This window comes from Mesoplodon bidens (assembly GCF_964165515.1).
Source record: "Mesoplodon bidens genome assembly, chromosome: 9".
NCBI classification, from domain to species: domain Eukaryota; kingdom Metazoa; phylum Chordata; class Mammalia; order Artiodactyla; family Ziphiidae; genus Mesoplodon; species Mesoplodon bidens.
Window position 1 is genome coordinate 45,493,293 of NC_138166.1, and position 20,176 is coordinate 45,513,468.

The window sequence follows — 20,176 nt, forward strand, 5'->3', positions numbered from 1 at the left end:
AAAGGTGAGATCAACCAAACATAAATTGACCAGAGAGTTGGGAAAACAAAACAAAAAACAAAAAACAGGAAAAAAAGAGAGTATACTATAAAAAGTAATATTCCTTGATTTAAAAAAATTTTTTTTTTTTTTGCGGTATGCGGGCCTCTCACTGTTGTGGCCTCTCCCGTTGCGGAGCACAGGCTTCGGATGCGCAGGCTCAGCGGCCATGGCTCACGGGCCTAGCCGCTCCGCGGCATGTGGGATCTTCCCGGACCGGGGCACGAGCCCGCGTCCCCTGCATCGGCAGGCAGACTCTCATCCACTGCGCCACCAGGGAAGCCATATTCCTTTATTTTTGTAAACTGTATTGGCCCCTTCCAAAATACAATCTTAACGCTCTTAACATAAAATAATGACAGAATTTTAAATATGGGGGTATAAGCAGTGGAGGGCACCCCAAAATTCCTGAGATTGATTCCTTTTTTAGCGCTGCAGACATGAATTGTTTTTATAGAGAACCCCAATTTAACTATCTTAATGTGGCCTTTAATTTCAAGCACGATACTAAACATAGAACTGTTTATGTGAATAAGTATTTCTGACAGGGATTAAATTGTAGTGTAACAATTTTTTTGACTAGTTTTACTCTTATTTTCAATTTCTCAGTGACTGCACATTTGGGGAGAAGTGTTATTTCCTTCCTAAAGAATTCCTTTTTACCTTTTGTAAAAAAGTCATACACAACAAAATTTTGTACTCTGACTCACAAGTAACTACAATCACAGCTTGTTTATTTTATTGGTTTCTCCAGCTCACTTAAAATACTTCTTACAATTCTATTTTCATACTTAGAAACTAGTTGTATGAAAAAGACATGTGATCATATTAGAAAAAGACTTGCTGTTGCTTAAAGTTGGTAATTTACCAGTCCGTTTAATATTCAGTATTGTGTTACTTAAAGGGTTTATGGGCAGCGACACAATGGAGAAGGCTGTGCAGAATTCCCAAGAGTGACATACAAAAGAAGCAGAGGCACTGGCCCCTTATTTAGCCTGAGATAAAATATAGTAACTTAAAGGTCACTGTCTCACTAAGGTTGACAAAGGAACCATTCATTTCCTGATGTTCTATATTCTAGACCGAATTTGAAAGGAGGATCATAATGCATATAAATATTTACGGACATTTTAAAGGCCATTATCTCAGCTCATTTTCAAAGCCAATTTTTCTAAACTGTCTCTGTGAACCATCCTCAGCTGTGATAGTTCATAGTTTAAAAGTCAATATAACAATTTTGAAAGCACTATTATAGGTCATCACTTTTACAATGAGATTCAGTGTATAGTTTCTCCTTTAGCTTTGGGCCAAAGGGTAAGAAATTGGGTTTGAAAAAATATGTGGAACTGAGAATAGAATGTAATAAAAGGAAAATATAGGTTCTTTTCTTCCCCCTACTATATGCACATTCCCTAAGTGCAGAGAGAAGTGGAAGACCTTACCTTTATATGGTCTTAATATCCAAGACTATACAGATGTGTTTTGTTATACTTTATAAAATGAAAAACATCAACTACTTCCTCCAACTATGCCTTCTAATACCATATTTTACTTATCTTTTCTTTTTTAATTAGGGAATCCCTGGGTACAAGAGTGAGAAGGTAAGTCGGTAACAACAAATAGATCAGAATTTCATAAAGAAAAACAGCAACATAACTGTATTTATATATTTAATAAAAGTTATTTTCCTTTATTTTTGTAAGTCTGGATTCCCAAATTCCTAAGTATATTCTCAACTCTGTTAACATAAAATAATAATAGAACTTAAGATACAAGTGTATGTTATAAAGGATGGAAGGAAGCCTAAGATTCCTGAGAATCCAGCCTCTCTTAGTCCTGCAAATACGAATTCTTTTAATAGAGAACCCCAGTTTAATGGTCATGCAATATGGGTATCAATATCAGAAGTTTCTATGTACAAATGGATGCAGCAATACTACAATTAGACTGCTGCCTTGGTGCTTAACTTCCTATGAAATGTAGACACAAGACCCTCTCATGGGGGAAAGAGGATCTATCCTGGTTAAGCAGTAAAGAATTACTTAGTTCATTCCATCAGGCACCTGGGTAGAGCTTGCGGGGCAGTAAATTTGACAAACAAAGGTTATGAGTTGGTACATTATTTTATTATTCTTTGCAAATTACCAATTAGGAAATCAAACTGCTTCCAAAGAAATTAACACGTTAGACTGGGGCTCAGGAATCTTCGAGAGGGTTCAGTGGTTCATTCATTAGTTTAAGCTACTCTTATTATATGCTCTCTATTATCAGATTTTTCTGTCTGAAATCAGAACATAGCCCTCATCATTTATTCTGCAAGAGGCATGCACTTTACAGGGTCCTGCTCTGGGTCTCCTCCAGCCTCCTCATTCATGAAGGAGCCAGGTGTCTGCAGAGTGAGAGGCCCATGTCCCCTTCTCCTGGATCATGCTTTGGGTAACCAAGCCCCTGAAGTCCCTGCAAAATGGCCTGAGCCTGCTTCGAAGGCACACACGAACCTCCTTCCCATGTCCATCTTCTTCCTAGGCCTGAGGGAAACCAAATGGAAGTTTTGTTGGGGCAGGAGGGGGCTTTGTTGTGCTGTCTGTGGCACCATCACAGACATATACAGCTCCTTTGGCTGTGGGAGGAGCTGGAGGTAGGAGGTGAACTGAGAGCTGGGCTGTGGGCTGTGGGCTGTGGGCATGGGCCTCCCACATAGACCTCTGAGGAATTCCAAAATTCTCTAACTTTTTACTCCTTTTGGAGATACATTTGTCAAGAAAGGAAGCCAGAACATGACTAGTTTATTAGCTCGATTTGGAACTTTCAGCTTCTTAGATAGGTGGTATGTGGGCCTCTGCTTATACTCTTGCTCTGGGCCCTGTAAACATTAGGGGTGAACATACACACAGGCATATAAATATATCCCTAAACACTGGAAATGTTAGGTCGAAAAGGGGAAGAGTAAGAAATGCCATGATTCTGTACTTCGCCGTCAGAACCTGGACAACTCAATATCTTAGAGTGTCTGTTTCTTCATCCATATAGAACTGGATTAATACAAGCCTCCCTAATTTACAGGGTGGTTGGAGAATCAAATAGAATAATGGATGTGACAATGTATTTTAAATTATTTGCTGGTCTATAAACATAAGGTGCTATTATAAAGAGATAGGGAACAAGTGATAATATGGGAAAGTTAAAAAAGTTTCATGATTGTAAAACTGTCCTATATATATAGTTGAAGAAATTTCTCCATGCCACCACCATTTTGATTTAGACAGTATGCTAATTATCAACACCAGGAAACTCTCTGTGTATTTTTTTTCTTTGAAAAGATTCACTTAAACTTCTGGGGAATTATAGATTCACTGGAGGGGCCCTTGTTTGGAAAATACAAGCTGTTGGAGCAAAATTACCCTGAACCGTCAACATTCAAACCAGAATTTCACCAGTCTAAGCAGCGTCAGAAATCGAGGCTGGGAACAGAGCTAATCTGTTCAGTTTTTTCTGAAGCACTTGCTCTTGGGAGCTTTGTAATTCTGCCCATTCCACAGGGATTACTGAGCCCATCAAAAAAGAAAACACTTTTGCAGAGGCGAATAACATGAGTACAGTATCTTCATTGATGGGAATCTGCCCCCATACCAATGCTGTTCCTCAGGACCCTATAGCTAACAAATCTGTCTGGACAAATGGAATGTGAATTCTAGCCCAAAGAATTTTGAGCATATTTATGGTACTTTTCTGTTTTCTGTTTTGATGGTTGACTCATTTTATTTCCATCCAACATTCTTCAATTAATTGCTTTCTAATTGATTCTTCAAGAGTGATTTTCCATTTGCATTCAGCAGTAAATGTTCAACTTGTTTTAAGTGAAAGCTCAGTTTTTCCTGGGTCAGTTTGACTCACAATATGATGTGGAGAGAACAGATGGCTTTTGTTTTTTGGGTTTTTTTAAACCTTTTATTTTATGTTGGAGTATAGCCGATTAACAGTGTGGTGATAGTTTCAGGTGCACAGCAAAGGGAGTCAGCCATATGTATGCATGTATCCATTCTCCCCCAAACTCCCCTCCCATCCAGGCTGTCGCATAACACTGAGCAGAGTTCCCTGTGCTATACAGTAGGTCCTTGTTGGTTATCCATTTTAAATATAGCAGTGTGTACATGTTGATCCCAAACTCCCTGACTATCCCTTCCCCCCACCCTTCCCCCCAGTAACCATAAACACATTGCATAGCTGGATCTAAACATTGTACCTCCCTCTTGCCTGCTCCCCATGCCAGCAATACCCCAGGCAGGACCCTAGGCAGAAGTGTCAGGTTAGTGGAAAGTAACTTGAAGACCATGGCAGTGTACCCTGTTCAGCTTTGGGCAGCTGAGGGAGAACACGGACTTGGGAGCCTGACAGACTCAAGCCTGTGGTCATGGGCAAGCTACTTAATCTCTCTGAGCTTCACTTGTGTATGAATGGAGATACATACACCTTGCAAGGCTGTTGTGGTGATCACCAATAACATCAAGACTCTGGCACATACTCTGCATCCATAACTGGTGGTCACAATTATGATATTCCTTCTCAGAGCAAAGTGTGGTCTGCAGGTTGGCAGTCAATCTGTGAACTATTTGTTGCTATTTTGTGATGAGATGAAGCTTGCACAAGAATATAAGTCCACTGTATCACTAAACATACTGCTTAGTTCAGCTGACATTTATTTTTCATAGCAAGACTTCCCTAATGAAGGAAGCAGGGCAGTGATGAACATTCTAGTGCAAGTTCCTTATGTAGTGGCACTTTGAGTTGCATGCTTTAGAGGAGCACAGAAATAATAAAGCAGCAGCAGAAACCGAAACTAGTAGTGAGGGCACCAGCCTAGGAGTCATTGGCTGGCATGGACATTTACATAAATCATTTAACCTCCCCAACTGAACTGCCCTATCTTAAAAATATGAATTGCTTCAAGGCTCAGAATAAATATAGATATGTATGAATACACTTTGAAAAGTCTAACTGCAGTTGTTTTTCTAATTCACCTTGTTTCTTGTTAGTTCTAATTATTAGAAGTCTTGAAAGTCTGATATAGTGGATTTGTTTTCAGAGGCCCCAATTCTCATTCTATCTGAACATTACTTAACCTTTTTAAATCACAAATTTTCAATCTGTGAAACTGGGCTAATAATATCTACCTCAGACAGCTAATGTCAGATTAAGTGACATAATGTCTGTAAAATAACATTAATAATAAACAGGAAAGCATAATTTAAATGTCAATTTGTTTTTCCGTTAATATTCCAGGAAAGGCAGAACAGCAGTCTGTGGTGATGAAAAATACACAGCATGCTTGTCGCCATGCCCAACTCTCTCTCTCACCGCAGACCTTGATCATTCATCATGGCTCCTTTCTCCACCAAGTCCGGACATGCTCTCAGAATCTTTCTCTCACAGTTCTCTAGGCAAACACTACTAATTGATCAAAGTTGGTGCTCAGGCTGGAGCATATGGTGTTGTGGAAAGAATACGGACTCGGAGTCTGAGTAGACCTGGGCTGAGACCTGATTCTTCTTACTAGCTCCAGGATGGAGCAAAGTTACCTTGTTGAGCTTAAGTTTCCTCATTTATAAAATAAGATGAAGGTGAAGGGGATTATGAGGTACAAACTGCCAGTTATAAAATAAATAAGTCACAGGGATGTAATGTACAGCACAGGGAATATAGTCAATATTTTGTAGTAACTTTGGATGGTGTGTAATCTATAAAAATATTGAATCACTATGTTGTACACCTGAAACTAATATGATATTGCAAGTCAACTATACTTCAATAAAAAAAGACATCTATGGATCAAATTGAAAAAAAAAGGAATTGTAAAACTAATCTCATTGGGCTATAATGTGGATTCAATTAAATCACATATGCAAAAGACATAAAATAGGGTAGATGCTCATTAAACCTTAGTTTCTTTCCTCTTAATTTGATCCATGTCTCAAAAATGTTAAACCTCATTAGGTGCTATCACTAATTTGATTGTGTTAAGAATGGCTCATGGGTAAAATCTTTCAGAGTTCAATGCCCAAACAACTCACAGTATTGAGGATAAAACTGTGTATAACTCATCAGACCGCTCAGGTCATAAGATTCTGCTGGCCATCTTTTAAAAAGAATCCGAACACTGAATGACTGCAAATGTCTTCTTATTTCATGTATTCATTTTTTTAGGGTGAACGTGGAGAATGCGGTAAACCAGGAATAAAAGGTGACAAAGTAAGGAACTTGTTTTTAAAATGCTAACAGCTGTGATCCCTTTGGGACTGAGTTTCCTTAAAAAGAAATTCCTGGATTCATTATGTTGCTCTCATTACTGGAATTAGAGAGTCATCGGCTCAATTTTCAGGTCTATAAAACATGAAGCAAAAAACAAAGCCATCCCTAACTTTATTTAATGGAGCCCCCAAAGGCCTTTCTTACGGACCATTAAGACTTTGCCTTGTGGCACCCTAACCTTTGAGGCCACTAAATGTTATGGTGAAAAGAATAATTTAACTAGCAAAGTCAATTCAAGCTCCAGTTGGGTCAAAGGAGAATTGTTTTCCAGATATAAACTCTGAGAACAAGCACCTTCCAAAGTAGAGTGAAGAATTCTATGATATAGGTTAATGAAATACTTTTCAATAATGTGGAAGAACTAGACACAGATAAGGATTTGAAAATGCAGCAAGCCACAGAAAATTGGGTAGTTATTTACCTTTCATTAAAAAATAAATATGAATAAAATATGTAAACTGGAGACAATATTAAAATATTAAGGAGTTCCTTAATGGACCAGAAATACATAGAGTGTATATTTGAAACATGATAAAGGGTCCAAAAAAGTACAGAGTAAAAGTAAATAGTTTTCATTATAGTTAAGAACGGTTACCAGCATGCCGCCAAGATACCAAAGTCTTTCAATATCTATTTTTTAATTATGGGAAGAGTCAAGGAGAGAAAACGAGGAGGAAGGTGAAAAGAAAAGGATAAAATAGTGACACTGGCTTATGTAACTAAACACTTTAAATAGGCTGAGACTTTCTGGAAGCTTTTAAACTACTGTAGAGTTAAAGGTCAGATGAATCTGAAAAATGTAGGCTTGGTAATTATCTCTGGACAAAATGAAAGGTGTGATAATGAATTGATTCTTCCTGGAGAATACCTGAAAATGGGAGACGGACATAGACTTGAAAATACAGAAGAATGGACACATAGAACAAAAATGAGTCAAAAAATAACTGGAGAAACTATTTGAAATAAAAATGGCTGACAGGGCTTCCCTGGTGGCGCAGTGGTTGAGAGTCCGCCTGCCGATGCAGGGGACACGGGTTCGTGCCCCGGTCTGGGAAGATCCCACGTGCCGCAGAGCGGCTGGGCCCGTGAGCCATGGCTGCTGAGCCTGCGCATCCGGAGCCTGTGCTCTGCAAGGGGAGAGGCCACAACAGTGAGAGGCCCGCCTACCGCAAAAAAAAAAAAAAAAAAAAAAAAAAAATGGCTGACAAAGATTTAGTACAGTTCATTGACTAAGATGGCAGGGATTGTTAAATGCCCTATTATTTTCTGTGCTATAAAGAAAGAAAAAATACTGCCCATTATAAATATAAGGTGCAACTGATTGTACGATGTATCCCAATTTCAGAGATGTAAAAATCTGGAAAAATGCATGTCTAAGGTCAATGAAATATAGTGCCCTTGATGTGAAGAGTTCATGTGAGTTTACACATAAAATGTACAAAGAACACAAAGCAACATAAAAGAGGAAATATAAATGGGTAATAAATGAAAAAATTATCCAAACACATAAGCAATCAGGTAAGTAAAATTAAAATATTAAATATTACTTCACCTATCAAATTAGCAAGCACTGAGATAATATATAATACTCAGTATTGATGGAGATATTGTAAGATGAAGATGCACTCTCTATACTCAGGTAGTGAGAATGGAAATCTGAACAAAATTTATGGAGGAAATTTTTACTTTTTCTTTCCATATATGGTGTGAGAGACAAAAGAGGGTGAATGAGAGCCTTAAATGTGCTTACAGTCTCTGTGTCAGTCATCTTCTTCTAGGAAATTATCCTTAGGAATGAATCAGAAGTTGAACAAAGATTTATATACAACGATATGCACTATACTATAGTTAACAATAGAAATCATCAGAAACAACTTAAGTGTCAAAACTAGGGAAATGAGTAGCTATGACAGAATCATATTCTTGGATATTATTCAGTTTACTAAGAGTTTTTAATGACATGGAAAAATATTTTTGATAGAATGGAAGACCAGATAAGTAGGACACAAAATTGGATATACACTTTGATCAAATTATTTAAAGAAAGACCTACTGGATGAAATAATAATATTGGATGAAAATATGCCTCAAATGTTAACAGCTGTTGCTGTTAGAAATTTACTTTTTTCTATAATTGTCAAGGTATGTCTATTATAAACAGGTTACATTTTGGTAATCAGAAAAAAAGTGGAAATCTGAGAAAAGAGAGACTAGATAATATTATACTGTCATAAAAACAAATTTTAAAGGGCTTCCTAGTTATGGGACATATTGAAATACTTTCTGTTAGAAGAGTGTTGAGTATAAGTTGTGTTTTGCCAAGTTCTATGTATTGAAGATGGGCAAGAGAGTGATCTAGACATTGTGGAAACTCACTAAATTTTTTTAAAATTTATTTTATTTATCTATTTTTGGCTGTGCTGGGTGTTTGATACTGCTCACGGGCTTTCTCTAGTTGCGTCAAGCGGGGGCTACTCTTCGTAGTGGTGTGCGGGCTTCTCATTGCGGTGGTTTCTCTTGTTGCAGAGCACAGGTTCTAGGTGCACAGGCTTCAGTAGTTGTGGCACGTGGGCTCAGTAGTTGTGACATGGGGACTCTAGAGTGTAGGCTCAGTAGTCGTGACACACGGGTTTAGTTGCTCCACGGCACGTGGGATCTCCCTGGACCAGGGCTCGAACCTGTGTCCCCTGCACTGGCAGGCGGATTCTTAACCACTGTGCCACCAGGGAAGCCCACTAAATTGTTAATTTAACTGACATTGCCTTGCTGGAAGGAAACAATATTCCACCAAGTTTATTGCTTTCTAAGGATTCTTAAGAAATAAATTTTTAAAATTCTGATCAAAATGTCAATATACAGGCAAAGGACTTAACCTAAAATCGTGTTTTCATGGAGTCTGTTTACTAGAGAAAAGTTTACTAACAAGTTGGCTTGTTAATTAGGATCATTTTGTTAACAGTGAATTTGTTGGCTTTGATGTTTGGATAACCTGGGAAGACTGGCCATTACTGGGAACACAGTTCCTTCTCTTCCACGTAAAATCATTGCAAATTGAATGGATATTTAGAGCAATTTACCATTAATTTTATTCCACAGGGATCCCCAGTGCCAAATGGACCAAAGGGACCCGGAGGACTTCAGGTAAGGAGGCGAAAACCAAATCTAAGTCTGTATTAGAACACCTAGGGAGCTTTTGAAATCTCTGTGCCCACTTGCACCCTCTACCAATTCAGTCAGAATGTCCGGGGATTGGAGTCAGGCATCAGTATTTTTAAAGATTCTCAGGTGATTCCAATGTGAAACAAAGTCTGGAAATTGGTGCTCTAATATTTTGAATAACTAACGCAGGCTCCTTCAAAGATAGGTGCCGGCAGGTGAGCCTACTTAGTGAGTAGCTGAAGGGATAAAAGTTAAAAAATTAGCGTTTAGGAAGACGAATAAAGTCAAAGCAGTTAAAAGCAGGATGTAACAATGTTTGCATTGCTGCTCTAATGCAGTAGGAAAAGCTATGCATTTAATCTAAATTACAGCATTTGTATTGTTCCATCATGATAAGTAGTAACTGCTCAATAACACGGAATGATTCTTTAAAGCATTTATTTTAGACTTATCCCAGGGATTTCAGAAAATAATTGGATCAGTTTTTCCAGTCTGGGGACTTGTCTTGTCTAAAGCTGTAACGGGAAGAGGGTGTGTATATGTGTGAAGAACTAATTTCAGCATTTCAGAGAGTCTACTGAAAATTATACCTTTACCCAAAATTTCCTAGATGGCATCTAGTTGACCATCAATGCCTTTGTTCTGGTCTGAAATTGTGTCAGGACAGGGGAGTAACTCTGATTATCACAGGTCATTGGAAACTCCAACTTACAGTTATATATGCCTTAGATATATATTTTTAAAGTTGTTGTTTATTCTTTCCAAAAAGGGGTCCAGCACAGGAATAATGTTGGAAACGCAGGTTTAGAAAACAAACACCTCATTAATAAATGTTTGCTCTCAGTTTAGGTACTATTTTAGAAGCTGTGTGTTTGACACAAGGAATTTTATCTCATTCCATTTCTCAATCGTGTGTAACCCCAACTTAACTCTGACTTAGATAGTCTGACTTCTAACTCCAGGATCTCTAGGGACCCTAATGAATGATTCATTCCTGATTGGCCTTCTGTACACAGAACTAATTCTTGGTTTTCATCTTGGAGCAGGGCATTACTGGACCTCCAGGGGATCCAGGCCCGAAGGGGTTTCAAGGCAATAAGGTAATCATTCCCGTTGATTATAGACAGGCAGAGGGCCTTTCCCGTAGTGAGCTATGGTAATACATGTTTTTATTAGGCAGAAGTCAATGGATTCTTTGAGGACAAATCTTTGGAAATACATAATAACCTGCAGGTGTTATACACAGAATCATGTTTAAGTACATGCAGGAAGACAGTGTCATAGTCTTTTCATTTATTATTATTATTTTATTCAAAGGGGCATTATTAAATATAAGCCATTATTTTTGCAGTGTTTCCATCTTACTCCTGCCCTTTTAGTCATTTTATGACTCACTAGAAACTGAAAAGTAGTAATAAGCAACACAATTCAAATCACTCTGTTTCCCACAGGTAATGTCAACTCAATACACAGTTTATAAGAGAAGGGATATACCAACAAAAAAAAAACCTGTCATACCAACAAAAATTAAACTTTTTTAAATTGCGAGGGTGTAATCTCTATCAGTACCTGCCTTGTACTGTCATTCCACAGGTAACCAGGCAAGACATATAGGGAGGGGTTGAATAAGAGCCAGATGGAACCAAAAGTTGAGATAGAAGGGATCTTTAAAAGACCCGTTTATAAGACTCCATTTTCCAATGAGAGTGGCCATTAATTTGCTGAAAACAAGCATTTTAGTGCCTTTTTAACACTTCTCAGTGCTTAGTAAATTCCACAGATATAGTAAATATCTAATAAATGGTGTTGAGTTAGTGACTGGAGATCTGTGGAATTTGTGGCAGTAATAATAACAGCAGACAGTACTGTCCCCAGAGGACCCTAGATAAAGCCAATCTTTTAAGGGTGCTATTAAATTTAAGTTGTGGGGAGCAGTTGGGCTACTTGACTGTTCTTTTTTCCAGAGAGAGGTAAGGGAGTGACACTATTTTTAATGAGATAATGACAACGTGTGATTTCCTGGGGCAGTTTTAATTGGCAAATTAAAATAGAATGAGCTTCTCAGTGGGCGTGTGCTTAAGGCTGTCTGGGGAAACTGTCTTTTCCAGTCCTTGCCTATGATTAATTCCCTCTGGGGGAAAGAACTGGCTTTTCTGAATACTGAGTAGAAGTTTTTACAAAATTGCTTTGGCTGTAGGTAAAATCCTGCAGCAAGGAAAAGAAAATATTTTGACAGTCCACGCTTATTTCTAGGATTCTTTGGTTACCTAAGCTGATAATTTTCACAGGTTTGTGAAAAAAGAGGCTTAAAATCAGGGATCAGGTTTGGAGTTTGCAACAGTGATAGAATTATAGATTGTTTGAGCCACAAGGGATATTAGAAATCATACTGGCCCAAAGTTTTCATTTTGGAAAATGAGAAGTCTGGAAATCAGGGCGTCTGTGGAGGTGCTGGGCTGGGAGCAGGGCACGCAGCTTCGGGAGACGGGTGATGGCAGTTCATAAAAACGTGCCATCGTTTGACCATTTCTCTTCATGTCTTATACAGTTACTCCTCAGATTTTTCTTTTAAAGTGGATTTATTTCCACAGAATTTAGCTTTTAATTCTAAGAATGCATTAATTCTTAGAATAAATAATGAGTCAAGTATATTGGGGGAGGCTGTAATTTTCTGACATAACACTTCATGCTCTACTTTTGCATCATCATCATAAAAGGAGTCACTTTTCCAAAGGTATCTGAGGACTTCAACTTTCCAAGGGACTCTCTTTTAAAACATTCTTTTTTTCAAAAATTTTGGTGAAGACATTTAACGTAAAATTATCACAGTTTAAAATCACAAAATTCGGGAGCGCAGGGAAAGGACTGGGGCTGGCGGCAGGAAGAGAGCCTGAAGGGGTTAGTGCACCACGGCTAGCCCGGAGGGAGTCCGGGGAAAGGGTCTGGAGCTGCTGAAGAGGCAAGAGACTTTTTTCCCTTTTGTTTCCTGGTGCGCGAGGAGAGGGCATCAAGAGGGCTGCTTGGGGAAGCGCCGGAGACAGGCACGAGCCGCAGGTAAGGCACGGACCTCGGAGACGGGCGTGGGCCGCCGCCGCCGCGGCCGCCGCCGCCCGCCGCCGCCCGCCGCGGCCCGCCGCCGCCGCTGCTGCCGCCGCCGCGGGGCCTGTGTGCGAGCGCGGGTCACTGTCCGCCCCGCCTTCCGGGGGGCCTGTGCACCCCGCCACTGCCGGGGTCCCCGAGACCCGGGGACGGCTTTCCCGGGAAAGCGCACGGAGCGCCACTGGCTGCTGCAACGTCACGCCGGCCTCTGCCGCCGCAGGCCCGCCCCACACTGCGCGCCCCTCCCTCCCCTCTGCCTGAGTGAGCCAGAGCCCCCGAATCAGCGGCTCCTTTAAACCCGTCCTGTCTGAGCGAAGAACGGACGCCCTCCGGCGACCTACGTGCAGAGGCGGGGCCAGGTCCAAGGCTGAGACCCGGGAGCTGTGAGAGCAGAGGCAGGGAAATCTCTCTGTGCAGCCTCGGAGGCAGCGGATTAAAGCTCCACGGTCCATTTGATGTGCCCTGCGTCTGTGGAGTGCATGAATGGACAGCGAATCATCCCAAATTGAGGAAGTGGACTTTGAGGACAAGATTTAAGACTTTCCCCCCTTTTCCTCTTTTTACAACGAATTATTCCAAATTAAGGAGGTGGACTTAGAGAGCAAGATTTCAGACTTCTCGCCCTTTTCATCTTTTTACAACGAATTATCCCAAATTGAGGAGGTGGACTTGGAGAGCAAGATTTTTGATTTTTCCCCCTGCTCTCTTTTTGTGAATGTGTATGTGTAATCTTCTGTGTAAGATTCTCTCTGTATAGCTTTGCTTCCACCATATGTCTCAGGGTTCTATCGGTCCGGTTTTTTTTTTTTTTTCAATAATTACTTTCTAATTTTAATAACGCTACTATATTTCATACTTTATTCTATTTTACTTTACCTGCTCTTTCTTTTTATCCTACTCTCCCTTCCTCCCTCCCTCCCTCCGCTCCTCCTTTCCTTCTTTCTTTTTCTTTCCTCCCTCCCACCCTTCTTCTTTCCACTTTCTTTTTCTTTCCTTCCTCCCTCCCTCCTTTCTTTCTTCCTTCCTTCCTTCCTTCCTTTCTTCCCTTCTTCCTTTCTTTCCCTCTCTCTTTCTTTCTTCTACTAATTCTTTCTTTCTACTTTTTCTCCCTGTTACTCTGAGCCGGGTGGATGAAAGGCTCTTGGTGCTGCAGCCAGGAGCCAGTGCTGTGCCTCTGAAGTGGGAGAGCCAACTTCAGGACACGGGTCCACAAGAGACCTCCCAGCTCCACATAATATCAAGCAGCGAAAATCTCCCAGAGATCTCCATCCCAACACCAGCACCCAGCTTCAGTCAACGACCAGCAAGCTACAGTGCGGGTCACCCTATGCCAAGCAACTAGCAAGGCAGGAACACAACCCCACCCATTAGCAGAGAGGCTACCTAAAAACATAATAAGGCCATAGGCACCCCAAAACACACCACCAGACGTGGACCTGTCCACCAGAAAGACAAGATCGAGCCTCAACCACCAGAGCACAGGAATTAGTCCCCCCCACCAGGAAGCCTACACAACCTACTGAAACAACCTTAGCCACTGGGGTCAGACACCAAAAACAACGGGAACTACGAATCTGCAGCCGGCAAAAAGGAGACCCCAAACACAGTAACATAAGCAAAATGAGAAGGCAGAAAAACACACAGCAGGTGAAGGAGCAAGATAAACACCTACCAGACCTAACAAATGAAGAGGTAATAGGCAGTCTACCTGAAAAAGAATTCAGAATAATGATAGTAAAGCTGATCCAAGATTCTATTTCCATGATCCATAATCTTGGAAATAGAATAGACAACATGCAAGAAACAGTTAACAAGGACCTAGAAGAACTAAAGATGAATCAAGCATCGATTAAAAACACAATACATGAAATGAAAAATACTCTAGATGGGATCAATAGCAGAATAACTGAGGCAGAAGAACGGATAAGTGAGGTGGAAGATAAAATAGTGGAAATAACTGATGCAGAGCAAAATAAAGAAAAAAGAATGAAAAGAACAGAGGAGAGTCTCAGAGATCTCTGGGACAACATTAAACGCACCAACATTCGAATTATAGGGGTTCCAGAAGAAGAAGAGAAAAAGAAAGGGACTGAGAAAATATTTGAAGAGATTATAGTTGAAAACTTCCCTAATTTGGGAAAGGAAATAGTTAATCAAGTCCAGGAGGCACAGAGAGTCCCATACAGAATAAATCCAAGGAGAAATACACCAAGACACATATTAATCAAACTGTCAAAAATTAAACACAAAGAAATCATATTAAAAGCAGCAAGGCAAAAACAACAAATAACACACAAGGGAATCCCCATAAGGTTAACAGCTGATCTCTCAGCAGAAACCCTACAAGCCAGAAGGGAGTGGCAGGACATAATTAAAGTGATGAAGGAGAGAAACCTGCAACCTAGATTACTCTACCCAGCAAGGATCTCATTCAGATTTGATGGAGAAATTAAAACCTTTACAGACAAGCAAAAGCTGAGAGAGTTCAGCACCACCAAACCAGCTTTACAACAAATGCTAAAGGAACTTCTCTAGGCAAGAAACACAACAGAAGGAATATACCTACAATAACGAACCCAAAGCAATTAAGGAAATCGGAATAGGAACATACATATCAATAATTACCTTAAATGTAAATGGACTAAATGCTCCCACCAAAAGACACAGAGTGGCTGAATGGATACAAAAACAAGACCCATATATATGCTGTCTACAAGAGACCCACTTCAGACCTAGAGACACATACAGATTGAAAGTAAAGGGATGGAAAAAGATATTCCATGCAAATGGAAATCAAAAGAAAGCTGGAGTAGCAATTCTTATATCAGACAAAATAGACTTTAAAATAAAGACTATTAGAAGAGACAAGGAAGGACACTACATAACGATAAAGGGATCGATCCAAGAAGAAGATATAACAATTGTAAATATTTATGCACCCAACATAGGAGCACCTCAATACATAAGGCAAATACTAACAGCCATAAAAGGGGAAATCGACAGTAACACACTCATAGTAGGGGACTTTAACACCCCACTTTCACCAATGGACAGATCATCCAAAATGAAAATAAATAAGGAAACACAAGCTTTAAATGATACATTAAACGAGATGGACTTAGTTGATATTTATAGGACATTCCATCCAAAAACAACAGAATACACATTTTTCTCAAGTGCTCATGGAACATTCTCCAGGATAGATCATATCTTGGGTCACAAATCAAGCCTCGGTAATTTTAAGAAAATTGAAATTGTATCAAGTATCTTCTCCGACCACAATGCTATGAGACTAGACATCAATTACAGGAAAAGATGTGTAAAAAATACAAACACATGGAGGCTAAACAATACACTACTCAATAACGAAGTGATCACTGAAGAAATCAAAGAGGAAATTAAAAAATACCTAGAAACAAATGACAATGGAGACACGACGACCCAAAACCTATGGGACGCAGCAAAAGCAGTTCTAAGGGGGAAGTTTATAGCAATACAATCCCACCTTAAGAAACAGGAAGCATTTCGAGTAAACAACCTGACCCTGCACCTAAAGCAATTAGAGAAAGAAGAACAAAAATACCCCAAAGCTAGCAGAAGGAAAGAAATCATAAAGATCAGATCAGAAATAAATGAAAAAGAAATGAAGGAAACGATAGCAAAGATCAACCAAACTAAAAGCTGGTTCTTTGAGAAGATAAACAAAATTGACAAACCATTAGCCAGACTCATCAAGAAAAAAAGGGAGAAGACTCAAATCAATAGAATTAGAAATGAAAAAGGAGAAGTAACAACTGACACTGCAGAAATACAAAAGATTATGAGAGATTACTATAAGCAACTCTATTCCAATAAAATGGACAACCTGGAAGAAATGGACACATTCTTAGAAATGCACAACCTGCCAAGACTGACTCAGGAAGAAATAGAAAATATGAATAGACCAATCACAAGCACTGAAATTGAAACTGTGATTAAAAATCTTCCATCAAACAAAAGCCCAGGACCAGATGGCTTCACAGGTGAATTCTATCAAACATTTAGAGAAGAGCTAACACCTATCCTTCTCAAACTCTTCCAAAATATAGCAGAGGGAGGAACACTCCCAAACTCATTCTATGAGGCCGACATCACCTTGATACCAAAACCAGGCAAGGATGTCACAAAGAAAGAAAACTACAGGCCAATATCACTGATGAACATAGATGCAAAAATCCTCAACAAAATACTAGCAAACAGAATCCAAGAGCACATTAAAAGGATCATACACCATGATCAAGTGGGGTTTATCCCAGGAATGCAAGGATTCTTCAATATACGCAAATCAATCAATGTGATACACCATATTAACAAGTTGAAGGAGAAAAACCATATGATCATCTCAATAGATGCAGAGAAAGCTTTCGACAAAATTCAACACCCATTTATGATAAAAACCCTGCAGAAAGTAGGTATAGAGGGATCTTTCCTCAACATAATAAAGGCCATATATGACAAACCCACAGCCAACATTGTCCTCAATGGTGAAAAACTGAAACCATTTCCACTAAGATCAGGAACAAGACAAGGCTGCCCACTCTCACCACTCTTATTCAACATAGTTTTGGAAGTTTTAGCCACAGCAATCAGAGAAGAAAAGGAAATAAAAGGAATCCAAATTGGAAAAGAAGAAGTAAAGCTGTCACTGTTTGCAGATGACATGATACTATACATAGAGAATCCTAAAGATGCTACCGAAAAACTACTAGAGCTCATCAATGAATTTGGTAAAGTAGCAGGATATAAAATTAATGTACAGAAATCTCTGGCATTCCTGTACACTAATGATGAAAAATCTGAAAATGAAATCAAGAAAACACTCCCATTTACCATCGCAACAAAAAGAATAAAATATCTAGGAATAAACCTACCTAAGGAGACAAAAGACCTGTATGCAGAAAACTATAAGACACTGATGAAAGAAATTAAAGATGATACAAATAGATGGAGAGATATACCATGCTCCTGGATTGGAAGAATCAATATTGTGAAAATGACTCTACTACCGAAAGCAATCTACAGATTCAATGCAATCCCTATCAAACTACCAATGGCATTTTTCACAGAACTAGAACAAAAAATTTCAAAATTTGTTTGGAAAAACAAAAGGCCCCGAATAGCTAAAGCAATCTTGAGAACGAAAAACGGAGCTGGAGGAATCAGGCTCCCTGACTTCAGACTATACTACAAAGCTACAGTAATTAAGACAGTCTGGTACTGGCATAAAAACAGAAAGATAGATCAGTGGATCAGGATAGAAAGCCCAGAGATAAACCCACGCACATATGGCCAACTTATCTTTGATAAAGGAGGCAGGAATGTACAGTGGAGAAAGGACAGCCTCTTCAATAAGTGGTGCTGGGAAAACTGGACAGGGACATGTAAAAGTTTGAGATTAGATCATTCCCTAGCACCATACACAAAAATAAGCTCAAAATGGATTAAAGACTTAAATGTAAGGCCAGAAACTATCAAACTCTTAGAGGAAAACATAGGTAGAACACTCTATGACATAAATCACAGCAAGATCCTTTTGGACCCACCTCCTAGAGAAATGGAAATAAAAACAAAGATAAACAAATGGGACCTAATGAAACTTCAAAGCTTTTGCACAGCAAAGGAAACCATAAACAAGACCAAAAGACAACCCTCAGAATGGGAGAAAATATTTGCAAATGAAGCAACTGACAAAGGATTAATCTCCAAAATTTATAAACAGCTCATGCAGCTCAATAGCAAAAAAACAGACAACCCAATCCAAAAATGGGCAGAAGACTTAAATAGGCATTTCTCCAAAGAAGATATACAGACTGCCAACAAACACATGAAAGAATGCTCAACATCATTAATCATTAGAGAAATGCAAATCAAAACTACAATGAGATATCATCTCACACCAGTCAGAATGGCCATCATCAAGAAATCTAGAAACAATAAATGCTGGAGAGGGTGTGGAGAAAAGGGAACACTCTTGCACTGCTGGTGGGAATGTGAATTGGTACAGCCACTATGGAGAACGGTATGGAGGTTCCTTAAAAAACTACAAATAGAACTACCATATGACCCAGCAATCCCACTACTGGGCATATACCCTGAGAAAACCATAATTCAAAAAGAGACATGTACCAAAATGTTCATTGCAGCTCTATTCACAATAGCCCGGAGCTGGAAACAACCTAAGTGTCCATCATCGGATGAATGGATAAAGAAGATGTGGCATATATATACAATGGAATATTACTCAGCCATAAAAAGAAACGAAACTGAGCTATTTGTAATGAGGTGGATAGACCTAGAGTCTGTCATACAGAGTGAAGTTAGTCAGAAAGAGAAAGACAAATACCGTATGCTAACACATATATACGGAATTTAAAAAAAAAAATGTCATGAAGAACCTAGGGGCAAAACGGGAATGAAGACGCAGACCTACTTGAGAATGGACTTGAGGATATGGGGAGGGGGAAGGGTGGGCTGTGACAAGGCGAAAGAGAGGCATGGACGTGTATACACTACCAAACGTAAGGTAGATAGATAGTGGGAAGCAGCCGCAGAGCACAGGGAGATCAGCTCGGTGCTTTGTGACCGTCTGGAGGGGTGGGATGGGGAGGGTGGGAGGGAGGGAGGTGCATGAGGGAAGGGATGTGGGAACAGATGTATATGTATGACTGATTCACTTTGTTATAAAGCAGAAACTAATTAAAAAAATAAATAAATAAACTTAAAAAAAAAAATCACAAAATTCACTGCCAGGTGAACACAAAAAATTCATTGTCAGTTAAAAAGATGTCAGTATCTAAAGAATATTGGGGGTTCTTGGGATGGAGTGAGCTGGGAGTAAGCTTCTCATTTTTCTCCTAGTTATATTTTTGGCTTAAGGTCACAGATTTAATGGTCTCTTGACTGTTACTTGGAGACTATTACTAATTTCTACCCCTCTTTGGATCTGTCAACCAGAGACACATGTCACATTCATTAATTGTCTTAGGTTTTATACATTTATTCTTGTATTGTCTTAAAAGTCAGGTTTCAGGGAATGACTTCATCTTGCATCCCAGAATGTACTTCTAAATCTTAAAAACTTAATAAACTATTTTTTTGCTCAATCTGGAAACAATGTTTTATAGTGACATTTCTTTTTATCCATTACCATTTTATTACAAAATGGTTTTACGATATTGCTCTTGCAATTCATGCCAAAAAAAAAAAAACCTTTAAAATTCAGTAATTCTGTAGTTTCCAATGGACACAGGGAGGATTATTATTTTGAAGCTTCTAAAGTAACAGATAGCACTTATTTAGTGTATATTTACTATGCACAGATACAGTTCTAAATACCCATTTAAGATAACACCACCTTCTGAGGCATGATCTATTCTCACTCCCACGGTATAGATTAGGCTACTACGGCACAGAGGATTTAAGCAATGGATTCAAGTCTACACAGCTAGGAAGGAACAGAGCCAGGATTCAAACCCAGCCAGTCTGCTCTTCACCACCATATTTATCTCTCTCCTTAGGAAAACTGCTGAATTTC

At 39.3% G+C, this 20,176-nt stretch overlaps 1 protein-coding gene across 1 annotated transcript in view; it reads left to right on the top strand.

The window, feature by feature from the left end:
- Positions 1 to 20,176, top strand: part of COL28A1 (collagen type XXVIII alpha 1 chain) — a gene marked incomplete at its 5' end in the record, with an annotated part of 152,152 nt that overhangs the window by 16,244 nt on the left and 115,732 nt on the right. The window contains 4 exon segments of the mRNA XM_081243661.1: positions 1,614 to 1,640; positions 6,241 to 6,285; positions 9,442 to 9,486; positions 10,551 to 10,604. Of these exon segments, the coding sequence (XP_081099787.1) occupies positions 1,614 to 1,640; positions 6,241 to 6,285; positions 9,442 to 9,486; positions 10,551 to 10,604 (171 nt within the window).